This window comes from Girardinichthys multiradiatus, chromosome 2 (assembly GCF_021462225.1).
Source record: "Girardinichthys multiradiatus isolate DD_20200921_A chromosome 2, DD_fGirMul_XY1, whole genome shotgun sequence".
In the NCBI taxonomy this organism is placed as follows: domain Eukaryota; kingdom Metazoa; phylum Chordata; class Actinopteri; order Cyprinodontiformes; family Goodeidae; genus Girardinichthys; species Girardinichthys multiradiatus.
This window is the reverse complement of record NC_061795.1, coordinates 23989427-24004372: the sequence shown is the minus strand read 5'-3', so window position 1 is coordinate 24004372 and position 14946 is coordinate 23989427. Positions and strand designations below refer to the sequence as shown.

The 14946-nt window shown below is 35.9% G+C and overlaps 1 protein-coding gene across 1 annotated transcript; it reads right to left on the bottom strand.

The window, feature by feature from the left end:
• Positions 1-254: 254 nt before the first annotated feature.
• LOC124883469 (mucin-5AC-like) lies at positions 255-14625 on the bottom strand. Its single transcript, XM_047390571.1, has 27 exons — positions 14610-14625; positions 14261-14522; positions 14036-14150; positions 12106-12196; positions 11917-12023; positions 11617-11830; positions 11403-11528; positions 9805-9922; positions 9568-9706; positions 9276-9380; positions 9054-9123; positions 8804-8941; positions 8560-8724; positions 8388-8482; positions 8139-8265; positions 7793-8048; positions 5811-5860; positions 5622-5722; positions 5370-5521; positions 5134-5272; positions 4953-5060; positions 3891-4067; positions 3567-3806; positions 3286-3442; positions 1157-1285; positions 436-586; positions 255-306 (listed from the first exon to the last, which is right to left on the bottom strand). The coding sequence occupies exons 1-27, from the start codon at positions 14623-14625 to the stop codon at positions 255-257; spliced, it is 3600 nt and encodes a 1199-aa protein (XP_047246527.1).
• Positions 14626-14946: the final 321 nt, after the last annotated feature.

Here is a 14946-nt window from a genome sequence, read left to right as displayed (position 1 = left end):
GTTCTTATAATAGTGCCGTTCTCCCCACAAACAGCAGACATGCAGGTTCCATGTCCATCATGTGTGTCATAGACTTTATCTCCATATTTGTAGGTTCCATTCATATAGACACATGTGCAAGCTGCAAAAGTATGACAGGGCTAAACACATTGTAGTTTCAAGAAACCCACTATCATTTGTCTTCAAGAATATTGCACTGACAGTACAAAATAATCTAGTTGCTGATTTGTATTACCTATGTACACATATGTGTCTTACTCACCGTTCACATCATATGTACACTTTTTCACTGTTGAAGAGCAATAACTGAGGAAAGGAGATAATGAAAACTTATTTTGAATTAATGTATAAACAAATTTAACAAGTTTTATTTGGATATTGTTTTGGGTACTTTAGTAAAAAGAGCAAAATTTGTATAACATTTGTATAACCTACCACTTGTGACAATTTTTTCCTGTAGGTATTGACTCTCCCTCTCTATAATGCTTCCCCTCATCATCATAGCAGCCACACTCTTTTTCGGACACACACTTCATGGTAACTTCATCTAGGTATGGTTGCTCAAATGGGCATGTGGGATAGCAGCCTTAAGAAGTAAAATATCAAACAGAAGATTTAATCATGTCTTTTGCCTCTTTCAGATTATACTTTCACGCCTTGATCTGCATATGTTCTGCATGGCTAGGCAATCTGCTGTGGTGACATAGCATGAGGATGTAGATGATAACATGTTGGGGATGACACACAAAAGCTTTGCCTGTGTTTGCTGCACTAAATACATTTTGGCAGGCAGCAAGAGAAATACAACACAGAGCTAAACCATTATGGGGGTACAGAAGGGCACACTTAGTACTGTGATATGGGATGGACTTGTACTATAAATGATAAAGTGAGCTGCTAGGGAAGATTTGTGTCTCTGTTTTTATTGCAGAAGTATGATTAAATAGAGGCTCATGATTAACCTAACTTATAGCAGTGATAGCATTTAAAATCTCATCAACATTTCCGTAAACAACCTTGAATTTAACTGTGATTATATCATGAGATTTACTTAAAGAGCTTTTAAAAAAAATCATGGGTCCTTTTTAATTAATCAAAAAAACAAAAAAATAAATTGAGAATGCATGAATGTTTTTCTTTTTGATATCATTCTTACCTTCCAGTGGTGGAAGTTTATTGTAGCATTTTCCTGAAGGATTCCTGCATGTCTTCATGCATGATTTTCCACATGGAGCATAGTGCCACTCACACTCTCCATCAGGGTTGTAATAGTCACAGAACAGAGCTGATAAAACAGGACAGAAGCAAGCTGAATATGTTGTACATGTACATGTTTTAAATTATATATGTAATAATTGATTGAACATTCCTGCATTAGTATCGTGACTCACTAACCCTGTCACTAACCATTAGCAGTTACTGGAGATGGCAAGGGACCTACAGAATATCTTTTGAAAATCCTTTTTACCTGTTTGTTTAACCTACTGTTGAAATGCATCATGCACATACAAATAGACACACACAAACAGGTCTTATAAATGGAGGTTTTTCATTATGGATTCAAAACAACCAAAGCTCACAGTTTATTTTTATTAATTTTTAAAATTATATTTAAGGCAAAAAAATGGGGCGAATTATAAAACCGATAGTTAATATGGCATCACTCTGTCAGAAATGACCAAGCACTTAATGACAAAGGACCTTAAAAATGACCGTGATCTTTTCCACATTTAATCTAATTAATTTTGCAGACTTAATAGTTCATTACATTGTTGCCTGTTTTTCCAAATTTTTTATAAGTACAAATATAAGAAGTGTGGCATGCATTAGTGTTCATTCCCCTTAAGTCAGTACCACCTTTTGCTGCAATTAAAGATGCAAGTCTTTTGAGGTATGTTTCTGCTAGCTTTTTAGATCATAAATATTTACAAAATAGCTCAAGCTCAGTAAAATTTGACAGAAAGTGTCTGCGACCAATTTTCATGTCTTTCCTCAGATTCTCAATTAGATTCAAGTCTGGACTTTGACTTTTTCATTCTAAAACATGAACATGATTAGAGCTAAACCATTCCAACTCTCACCGTATGTTTAGAGTTATCCTCCTGGAAGGTGAATCTCAGTCAGTCTCAAGTCTTTTGCTGCCTCTAAAAGGGTTTTTTCCAGGATCAGCATTTATTAAACTGAATCCATCTCACCATCAACCCTGACCAGCTTCTGTCTCCCAGCAAGATGCTGCTACCAAAAAACAGCATTTTGGATGCTGGCCAAAAAGTTTAGTTTTGGTCTTATCTGATCACAGAATCTTCTTTCAAATTGCTCTCTACATGGCTTGTTACAAGCTCCTAATAGGACTTCTAAAGGTTTTGTTTTTCAACAATGGCTTCCTTTTTGGTAGTTTTTCAAAAGAACTGCGTTTGTGGAGCACGTAATTAATGGTTGTCCTGTCGATAGATTGTCTCACCTAAGCTGTGGATCTCTGAACCATCTCCAGAGTTACCTCGGATCTATTGACTGCTTCACTGATGCTCCACTTGCCTGGCCTGTCTGTTTAGGTGAATGTTTAAAGCTTGGAACATAATTTTTTGAGCTACCCCTAAAATGTCAACTCGAATCAACAACTTTTTCTGTGATGTTTTCTGTTACATGGTGATGATGCACTTAATACAGCAATGTCTTCTAACAGTCGTCTGAAGGCCTCAGAGGTATACTGACGTGCAGTAACAGCCTTAAAATCTATTGCTAAAAAAATCAATAGGTTCTAAATACTTTTCATTATCATCAGTATTATGGTAATAAAATAAATATCAAACCATATCATGAAGAACTTTTAAGTCCCTATCACCCATTCTTATCTCACACATTTGTGATCTGACGGCTTTCATGTCACTTAATATTTGTACTAAAGGTTGACTTTACTTCAGTGCTAGTATCTTTGCTAGTATTGTATTTAGCTTTGTTCCTAACACTGGTCTAGTTTTATTCCTGCCTTACTTATGACTGTAGTTCTACTTTTGTCCTTTGTCGGCAGTCTGGTATTGCAGCATTTAAGTTTGGTTATAAAAGCCAGTTGTCTTATTTTGGCAGAAACAAAGCTCCTATGTGTGAGCCAACTTTTTGATTTTTCTCTGTAGGATTTACTTAAAAATAAATGTTTACATAGAAGAAATACAAAAGGTAAGAAGACGTCCGAAGCAGCACGTCAGACCTTTAAATTAAATAACATGTAAGTTGGTGGAAGTTGAGATATTGGCTTTCATGCCTTCTCAAAACCCAATCTAAACTTACGGCAGATGGTGGGAGTTCTCCAATTCACACAGGCTCCAGCCTCATTGCATGTGGCTGCATATGCTCCCACAGCTGAGCAGAAACACTCACAATCTCCTCCCGAATTGCAGCCACATGTATCTGTCACACAAGCATCATAGTACTGGCTTGGCTCCACCTTTTTGAAAGAAGCAATTGTAAGCGCAGGTGAAAAATGTAAAATATTGTGGTATAGTTTGTTCTGCATGAAAATGAATTCAGCGACGGTGACATTAAGGTTGCATGCCTTTGGTCTTTCTTACCTTGTTGTGGCAGGCCGAAAACACCTTACTTTTGATAATGCTGCAGTGTTTTTCTGCCCATGCACGTCTATTAGAGTATAGAGCACAGGGGTTCTGTGTTGCGTTTACTTCTGGGCAGGAAGAAGACAGCTTCCAGCTGTTTCCAAATACTGTTGGATTAACTACAATTTCGTTGCTTCTAGTAGTAAAATCATTCTTGATAGCCCCATCATAATTTCCACACAGGCCACACACTTTGCCCTGCAACACAACAAAAGCATGCCCATCAATAAATCTAAAGCACCTAAGCCTTTGTCCAAGAACCTTTCCGATGTCCTCACTCACCTTGAATGCAGAGCTGAGTTTGATCATGAGTGTTGTTTTTTTATTCCAGATGAGAACAAGGCCATTGTTTGCCTCAATGACGACATATATACCCATAGTGTGGACTTTAAAGGGTATGTCCATCCCTTTGCTTTGACTGACTGTGACACTTTCGTCTGACAGAACAATTTCATTGCTCTAAAATAAAATAAATAAAGCACATAAATCAAATAAAACATTCACACAGAGGAAATCAGAGAACAAAAACTAACTTTAGAGCCTAACTTAAGGCCCCACTGCTGGACTGGAAGCCTCATGAGTTCCTCTAATCACACAGGGCAAGTTGGCAAATGCAATAACCCATTACTGCGTAATCCAGAATGGGGCTTGGTGGGATGTTGATGGGATTACCCATTCAAGGGTATGGTCTTAACAGAATGCAACTGGCTGAGAGACCTCTATTAGTCTTAGTACAAAAACTCTTGACAAATGTTCAGGTTGTACTCATACTAAAGAAAATCAACACATTCTGCTACATAAGCAGTTAATTCATTTTTGTCTTAGTAGTACCTAAGTGTAAAACGTGTTTTGACCAGAGTGCAAATAAAATCACTATAATCTACTATGATAGATGCTGCAAACAATAAATACTTCATGAGGTGGATATAGGTTGTATATATAGTGGAAATTAGCCTTTTACTGTCAGGCGTGAAGTTGTTTGTGAAAATACCTTAAAGAGGATATTTTATTAAAAATATTTCTCTTGTGTGTTTGGTAGCTCATATGTACAATTTTATGTCATTAAGTACTTAAGCCTAAAATAAAAAAATAAAACAATCTAGTTATTCTTTTTGGGTACTTTGGTTTGAAAATATCTTGAGGAGTTACGATTTGCAGAGGAAAATCTATGTTACTCCTGTTCATACTAATTAAACAAAAAATAAATAAATAAAGCACTTCTATACTGTCTAAATCTTTGCTTATTTGAAAAATATGGCTTGGTAACACTAAAACCTTTTCTTGCATATAAGCACACATCATCATTTTCTTTTGTGAATGCAGCGTTTCCCCATATTTACATACCCCCAAGTAGAGCTTGATACTGGTGGAGCAAATGCTTTCGCTTCCAATACATGGGATGTTTTCAGTCCGGACCCTGAAGGTACCATTCACATCGTCTCCACAGTAGTCCTACAACATTTCTAAGTCAGTTTAACAAAACTTACGTAGACACAACGACTAAAAAAATCACAACAAAGTGTACCTGAGAGAAGATGTAGCCACAATCCCCCTTAAATGCAAATTTCTTCTTATCAAAAGTGATATAATGCCCCTCTCCATATATCGTACAAGTTCCACCACAGTCATTATCTGTGCATTGCCACATCCTGTTTTTGCATGTGCTAGGATTTGAATAAATATGTCAAGTTAATTGTCACAAGAGAACATGTGCTATGTCACAATAATCTGGGATTATTCAACATGCACATTAAATCTCACCATTTATTGCAGTCCATAGTGATAGTTTCTCCTGGATTATAGTACTTTCCTTCATGGGGACAGGGACAATCTTCCTCTGCCACACAGCCTTCAGTCCCATTTAACAGCAGGCCATTAGGGCACACACATCCTGAGACACACTGTGAACTAACCTGTGCAATATGATCAATTTATATAAAAAATTATTCAGTTGCTTATACATACAAGTCTTCCTTATTTAGAAGTACTAATCAACCAGCAACACAGTCTTACGCATTCGGAGTTCAGGGTCTGGCAGCTGTTCTGGCACTCCGACCCCTTTTCACCGGTCTTTGCATCGGAGCAAGTGAAGAAAAACATTGGACTGGTGCAGGCTGATGACATTGATAAAGTGTTAAAAGGAATGGCAATATAAAGCATTTTGTTGTTTATACTGGTCTTTACTAAAGACTTTCTACCTACGCTGTGTTATTTGTTTCCCTTCACAACGTAATTTTCCGGCATGACAGGAGCTGCATTACAAGACAGACAAGAAATACAATAATTAAAAGAGTATAATTATAGTCTTTCAATAGGTGTTGAATCAAAACAAAAAAAATATCCTTAAAGTCACACTTTTTTAGATTTTTTTCCCACACAAACACTTCATTTATACCTTAATGCAGTCGCATTCTAAATCCCCTCTTAAGGTTAAGAACATAACAGTAACTTCTGTTAAATTGAGCAAACAGTTGTTATATGTTAACAGTTGACACTAGGGTGTGACAAGATTTTGTGACACAAAATTTTATAATTTTAAAATGCAAGATATACTTGCAAAGCACAATCCAAGTGCTTTCAGTAAATACATTCCTCAGCTGAAGCAAGTGTGAGCTACAGTGGCCCAGGATATGAAGGTGTGTATTTCAGGCTTGACACCCAGTTGTATCGAGGTATGTTTCAGAATCTTATTTTGAAGTAGTAAAGGAAGTAGTTCTTGAGACGACCTGCAGTGTTGTTAAAGTCAGCGATTAACGCCTTCTTGTTGGGTTGGCTGATGACTCTCTTATTTGATGACATAAACTTATTTACCATTTATAAATAGTCTAGACTGCATTTGATCACCTCTAGTTCAAAAAACAGGTCGCTCTTGTAAACAAGACCTTGTATTTCAATAAGATTAGGCTTTCAAAGTGACGGTAAAAAATTAAACACTAAGATGATCAATTGGGACATAAATTTACCTATGAAGTTTTACTTGCATGATATTGGAATTTATTGGAATTAATGTAAAATAAAAATAAAAACATATTAAATGCATATACATATTAATTATATAACTGGATAATAACACATTTTTTATAGTTAAATTGGCATTTTCTGCACACATATTTAGGCTGATGCAAGATCCTGAATTAAACATCGTGGTCAAACTAAAATTTGAAATCTCAAATGTAATGCATGGATTTTTTTTAACATAAGTTCGCAACACAATAGTCTTGTTTACACAGAGTCTGTTCTCAAAGAAAGTTTGGTTGTGTAGAAATAAAAATCCATGATGAACTTGGTTCTCAGTCTAAAAAAGGCTGAGAAAATAATTTTCCAGAGGATACTGACAATAAAGATACCTTTAAATTTGGTTTGTTATCACATTGAGCATATTTTTAAATAATTCACTGAATTGTTAAATCTGATACCTACACTGAAGTCTAAAATAACAAGGTAGCTGTTAGCTTTTAAAGAAAACATGGCTATATTACAGTTTTAATTAAGGTTTCAAGTTTTGGTGTTCACTTGCATATTTGTGGAAGCATGAAGGTGGACATAGGTATGTCCGAGTGTTACGTTTGCAAGAAGGGGGGTGTCAATATAAGTAGTTGGAAACAAGTGCTTCAGAACAGTGTGAGGTTTATAAAACCCAAAAAGTGAGGACCATTTTTTTCTGCATTTAGACTGACTAAAAATCATTAATTCATTCATTCATCTTCTTTACCGCTTATTCCATAGTGGCTCACAGGGGAGCTGGTCACCAATCCATCGCAGGGCAACACAGAGACATAAAGGACAAACAAGCATGCACACACTCATTCACACCTAAGCACAATTTAGAGAAACTAATTAACCTAACAGTCATATTTTTGGACTGTGGGAGGAAGCCGGAGTACCCGGTGAGAACCCACGTATGCACGGGGAGAACATGCAAACTCCGGACTAAAAATCAAACAAGCATAAAAACTACGGTATACAAACCAGGATATATTTTGACTAGAATAGTTCACAATGATTATATATTTGTTCAAAATACAGTATGCAAATTAGAAAATCTTTCTAGTAAAAAAAGTATTCTTAGTTTTTCCAAAAATATTTCTAAAATATTATCTTGTATTAACCAGATATCGTGTATCATCTTGTCTTGTGAGCTGTATATATTAGTATGGCCCGAGTTGACACAAAAAATTTCTCACCAAGTTTGTCCTTGGACAGTGGCCGTCTCCCCAGGCTGTATCAATGTGTTTCCTGCATGACAGGAGCACTCTGAAGCCGATACACACAGTCCTTTCTCGTTTAGAAAAGTTCCTTTAGCACAGCCACAGCCATCAACGGGGGTAACCATAACCTCACATGTCAAGTCTGATTGACTCAGAGAGCGGCAAGTTCGACCACAGCTTGTCATGTAGTATTTGTACACAAACGTAGCAGGGCAGTCTGTGGTGTATTTGTCTGTAAAAAAAAGTTAAGAAATATGCGGTGCATTACTACCTTATTGAAAAGACAGTGCATTTATGCCAATTTTCTTTGGCTAAAACATACTGCAGATATCTTTTCTCCATCCTTTCAGGAATACATCTTCAGCTGCACATGCATGGACATATGAGGACAAGGCAGCACACACGCACTCCTCACTGTTTTCACATGCACAAGTGTCGAAAATGCAAGACTGTGAAGACAAGTAATGTCAGATTAGATAAAACATTACAAGGTGCAGTTAATCAAAATTAAAACAAAAAGACATGTTTATTTAAAGAGATTAGATGTGCACAAAAAGATCAACATGCTTACAGTTTTATACTCTTCTGGGTCTACTTTAGAATGGCAAGGTGCAAAAATCCCATTTGTGTCTGACAGAAGGGAGCACCAGCTTTTTGCGTATTTTTCTACAAAAGAAAACAAAAAAAGTTGATTGGTTGAGCATTATGAATATTATACATAGATAATAATGTCATTGATTTACCTTTGTCAATGCTTAAAGTGCAGGGGTCTGTGAGATCAGTTTTTACATCTGGGCAGGTTGCTTTGGCCCTCCATGTGTTGGCAAATGCCACCGCTGTTCTTTCAGGTAGTCCACTTGTAGTTTTAAAGTCATCCATTGAGTCATCATTGAAATCTCCACAAAGACCTAGATGCAGGCAAAACTTAAACTTGGTGTCCTATTAAAAACACCATACAAAACTGAAACTCCTAAAGAATAAACGTACCTAATATTTTTCCCTTTAAGGAGACACCGGCTCTGATGTAGATCTGCATAGTCGGTACGAGCTGAATCTCAAGATCAAGCCCAAAGCTAGTGTGGATTACAATAAAGAATGTAGATGGGCGGAAGATTGCAATGTCATCTGCAAAGGGAAAGAAAATGTACAACATCAAAAACATTTAAATAAACCTTGAGCAAAACCAGTTTATGTTGCATTTTTACTAAGGAAGGAATACAAATAAAAAATTACTCACGCAGAAACAAAGGAAGTTCAAAGACTTGTTGGTTATATAGGACTTCTTTGTTGGCTTTAACTTCAATCATCTTTGGGAAAACACAAGTTTTTATAGCTATACATATATATATAAATATATATATATATATATATGTATGTATGTGTATACAGACACACACACACACACACACACACACACACACACACACACACACTCCTAGAGTACACATAGATATTTTACCGTGTGATTTTGATACAGCAGAGTGACGGCAGACAGACAAGTGGATTTATCGGATTTTTCACATTTGTCAAAATCACCAAGCACAGTAAAAGCACTGTTTTCATCCTAAAAACCACAAGGAGAAAAATACACTTAGATATCTAATTATTATCTGATTTAACTGTAATGTGATGCAGTTAAAAACAAAATTCAATTCAATTCAATTCAAAATTGAATTGAATTTTGTTTTTAACTGCATAACATAAATTAACATATATTTTCCTTTTTATGTTTTTCATCCACATCTGTTTACCTTGGACAAAACATAGGAACATTTTCCATGGAAGGTATATGTCTTATCATCGTAGGTGGAGAAGTGAGATCCTCCTCGGATGGAGCACATAGCAGGACAGTCTACTTCTGTACAGCTCCACTCACCCTTTGAACAAGTGCTGTAAAAAGACAGTCAAATCGTATTGTCAGTTCGCTGGATTTGCCATCTCAGAAACAGATATTGAATCATGCTGAAATCTTCTTTTATTTTTTTTACCAATTTTTACACGCCATCATGACTGATTCCTCCGGTTCGTATGTCTGGTCGTCATGGGAACAAGGGCACTTCTCAACAGGAACACATCCACTTTCTGAGATATCATCAAATATAGTTCCTTGGAGGAGACAAGAGTTAGTAGTTTATCAATCATATAAATATACAACTCCAATCCTATGTTTTATATGAGGGAGTGTTGTGTTTAATACAGTAGTTATTAGAATGTTTTTGACATGAACATATGCTGTTATTTTTTAAATGGTTTTAAATAAATTCCTAACAATGTGCAACAGTGTGGTAAGGGTAGGAGTGTAGTGCTGTGAAAAAGGTAATCAGAAAACTGAAATAGGGATGCCTGAATGTATCTTCACTGCTCAACACAGTCACTTTAAAATCTGTATAATTTTAAAGGGATAGCTCAGATTTTTTGAAGTGGTGGGTACATTGGTATTTCATCCTGGTGGTATACCAAAACACTCATCCGTCCAAACATGCAACCTTTCTTTTGTTTTTTTGTGCTAAGGATAACAAATTACAAGCAGTTTGAGATTTATTATTGAACTCTCTTGAAGCCACAAAATAGTACTATGCACATCAATTTACCTGTTTTATTTACTTTGTTAAATTGCTCTTGACATAATTATATTATGTTAGTACAATAACTATCTAGTATGACAATTGTTCAGACACTACTAAAGTAAGTGTCGTAAATAAGCACTTGAAAAAAAAAACATTTAACTGCAAATCCTAAGAGAATAGACTGTTAGCAGGCTGTACTAAAGGTTACGACAGGAAGAAAGGGCTAGCAATAATATGGATGTGTCACCATTAAAGGGCCTTTAGGATACCCAGGATAAACCCATATGACTTGTTGTTACTGTTTCTGGAGTTGTGGGATAGATAACAATAACTACTCCTAATTCAGCCATTGAGTTTAAGATCCATGTAATAAAGTATCGATCGAAGCACAGAAACATGTCAAGCACAAATGGCAATAGGTCCTGATAATAACCACTGAAAAAGACTGACTATTTGGATCAAATCTTTGGTAAATTCAACTAATCAAACGCTGTCATTGACATATCAACAGATTTCTGCTAGTAGAACGTAACATTTAATGTATATGGTAGATTCTACAACGATTCAAGTCAATATCCTATACAAGCAGGAGCTGTTTTTAACAAAGACTCCTATACATTTTATATTTCAGAATTCCACTCTTTTTAAACTTAAATACGTGTTTCTGGTGTAAAAGCAATGAATTCTTTATGTATGTATTGTATTTGCACACTGAGTTACCTTTCCAATCTGGAAGTTTGCCAACTACTGTTTGTCTAAGGCAAAATGCTACAGGTGAGAACATGTAACAACTATGCTCAAGAACATATTGTACACACTCAAAGTACTATTGTGTACTTTAAGTAAATAGAACAGTTAATGCTAAGAGTGCACATTTATAAGAGGTTTAACCTAACAATCCAATTCTGGCACATAGAGACCCATTCAATAACAGCAAGAACCTGTTCCTTTCAATTTGTATACACACTATAAAATACTAAACAGTTAAATTACAAATTAATATTAATTGTGAAACTAACCAGGTGGACAGAAGCATCCATCAATGCAGTGCTCATCACACAGCTGACTTTTCTGCCGGTATCTGCAGGTATCAGTGCAGGGCCTACCACACTCCTTGTACTCCATGTTGAAAGGGCATGATTTTTCTGCTCAGAAGATAAAAAAATTGTTTTGAAGGATTCCAATGTAGCTGTAGTAGAAATATAGACAGTTCAAAACTGCTTCTTCTTTTACCACAGAGATGATGTGTCTTCCACTGCTGTGGATGGCCACCTGCATGGGCGCACTGTCGGGAGTACTCAGACACAGTCGAACACAAGCATGTGCTGTCGTTGCTGTTGCAGTTGCACATGTCTTTCACACAGGCTTTTATGAAGGACTCAGTGTCAACCAGGTTGCGACAGCTGCGGAACGCAGGTCCATTCAGCAGTTCCTTGCAGAGGTCTGTCTGTATATTCAAGTTTGTCATATTCATAAATTGTATGAAATTATAGATCTAAAACAATTTTTAAAAGTATAATTTGGAAAAAGTACCTCATTTGAGCATTCATTTGCAGCCTCAGAAGAGAGTTCTTTACACATTTCAGTTGGACTATCAACTTTCCATTTCACTGCATATTCATCAAAACTTAAGGAAGTCCCTGTGTTCAAAAGGAAAATATGAATTATTAACTTTGATGCATGTGTGTCACTTTGCTTATAGCTTGAGTGTTCTGTATTTACCTGACTGGATGAACTCATCATTAAGCTGGATTGTATTAAAGTCACCACACAGGCCACAAGTTTGATTGTTGAATTTGGCATCTAGCTCCACCTTAAATGCGTGCAACATTGAGATTGAAATTAAATTCAGATCTTCAGATGGAATCTTGCACAAGTCTTTTTACACCTAGTTTGACCTTTGTTTGGTGTTCTGTTTAAACTGTTTTTGTTTCGGTACTCAGCTATGTTAAATAAAAACCAAAAGAGCTAAACTTTACAAGATCGCAGTTCAAACATCCTCTGATGCTTGTTTGGTGTGATGCTTTTCAGCAGTAGTTTGTTGAGCGGTGAAATAGCTTTATATTTTTAATGAACCGTTTAATTTTCTTTTAATATTATGTCTTATTGTCTTGTAGTAAAGATGTTGATTTTACAACTTTCACATTTAGTTGTGCAGCAGAGGCGGTGAAGAGTTTCCCTGGTCCAACCAGGGTTTTTAGTATGTTTGCAACAAAAACATCCAGCACACCAACAGAAAAAACAAACAGGTAAACTTTAACAGATCAAATAATATGTAAATGGAGAAAAAAGAATACATTAGTTTTAATAGTTTATTTAATGAATAAATACAGGGTTTCATTGTGGGCCATTAAACAACCAACTGAAGATTTATGTTACTTTCCCACACATAGAAGATAAATCAATAAAAGGTAAATCACTAGGCCAGCTGTGGCTTAATGGGGAGGGTTGTCATCTTGTAGTCAAAAAGTTGAGGGGTTGGTCCCAGTTTCCTCGCTTATCACCTAGGCAAGGCATTTGGCCCCAAGTTGCCTGCCAATATCGTATCGGTTTATGAATGTGCGCGTGTTTGTAAGTGTGACTGGGTGAACGGGGCTTTAGTTGCATTGGTAAGTATACAAAATAATAAAATGATACCAAATGGGCTGATTTTTACAAATAAAAACCCCAAAGCAAGGTCTTTCACAGTAAACAGATGTGGTTGTATTTTGTACAATGCGATGCCATTTTTAGGAAGTCTGATTAGTTTTTAAAACCCTTTTTTATGCTTCATGATGAGCCACAGATCAGAAGATATTTCCTTTACAACTTTACTCACTTGTACTTACTAAAATTAAAGTACTTTCTGACAGTCCAATGATTAAGAATGTTTAAGTAAAACATGTATTTCATGCAAAGCATAATAAATGTTTTTAAAAAAAATACCTTTTAGTTTTTTTCTGAGATGATAATTAATGTCATGACATTGGACCTGTGATGGTTTATCTGATCCAAAAAAGAATTATAGTTTCTTATTTCATGGTTTCAAGTTTTCGCGTGTATCATGTCAAAGATGTTGCTCCTTTGTTTTTTGTGCAATCCATTTAACTTTGTGGTAATTAACATGGAATTGACATTCCTTAACTCTAATGAGTTCAGCATTGTCACATGAATCCAGTTTATGTATTTTTAGGCCATGGCACTCAGCATGATAAGTCAGTCAATAAATCATGAAACATTTTGCATTATCTCTGGGGATCTACATGTTATTTACACGTCACTAAACAAGGCACTGAATCATCACAGCTACCTTTGACTTAAGACATTAATCTGAAAAAGGAGGTGCCAAATGAAATTCAGAACAACACTTTATTGATTTATTTTAATCTCTAATGTTTTACCAAGCTGCATTTTACAATCAACTGATTTTGAATGTACTGTAAATACATTAAAAACAAACTTACCTTATGTAATTGGAGCTGGCTGTATAATTGGATTGTACTGAAATCTATATAATTGGATTGTACTGAAATTATCAGGACTAATCTGGACTGATTTGGATTCTATATAAGTGGATATGAACTCAATCAGTCTTATATAGTGACTTGAGACTAGATAGCTCAAGTGAACTTACCCTATTTTTACAGTGTTTAACAAAGCAAACAAAACTTACCCAGAGTGAGTCCGCCTGATTCCACATGAAAACCAGACCCAAGTTAGCCTTAACTTTAATGTAGGACATCGTTTCCAAAACTGAAATGCCGCCCTGACTGAATGGTAAGGAGACACTGGAAAACAAAAATAAACAATAACACTGATGATAAAAAAGGAACCACAAGTCAAACTTGTAGATTAGTTAGTAATGGAAAAAAGAAAAAGATAAACAAAATGGACTCACAGTTTATCCATGACTTTTACTGAAGCGTTGGTTAACTCCACCATGATCCCATCCAGTTTCATAAGAATTCTCTTGATGCTGATTACCCCGTCCACCTCCTGTCGCTGGAGTTGAATATTGAAACTCTCATAGCTGCCCTTACACTGGGATGTAAGGATGTAGTTACAGGTGGAGGGAAGGTGGAAGAAAGCTCCATCAAAGATCTTGTAATGGAAGTTTCCCCATGTGCTGCAGAACTGGTTGATGTGGGACTCTCTCGCTTCTATTTTTGGAGAACAGAATTTTCCTCATATAAAAGTTCAAAGTTCACAAATATCCTAAAAGAATCATATTTTATTTAAATAATCACCTTTTATCACTGCCATTTTTGACACTTTTTGAACCATTACTTAAAAAAGAAGAAATAAATTTATATTAGAGCTGCACAAAAAACAGAAATTAATACAAGGATGGTGTTTTATGTGTCCGGAGGCATGTATAAATCTCTCATCATGTCCAATTAGGTTACATACCAGAGGAGGCTGCAGATAGTCCAAGGCTTAGGATGAGCCATGGTATCACCCCTCCTAGAAGGATCCTGACTTCTCTCATGGTCCTTCAGTTGTCTCTGTCCTGTGACTGGTGAATTTCAGATGTGTCATGTAATATATTCCTCTGATGTTTACAGTTTAGGTGGGGTTAACAAG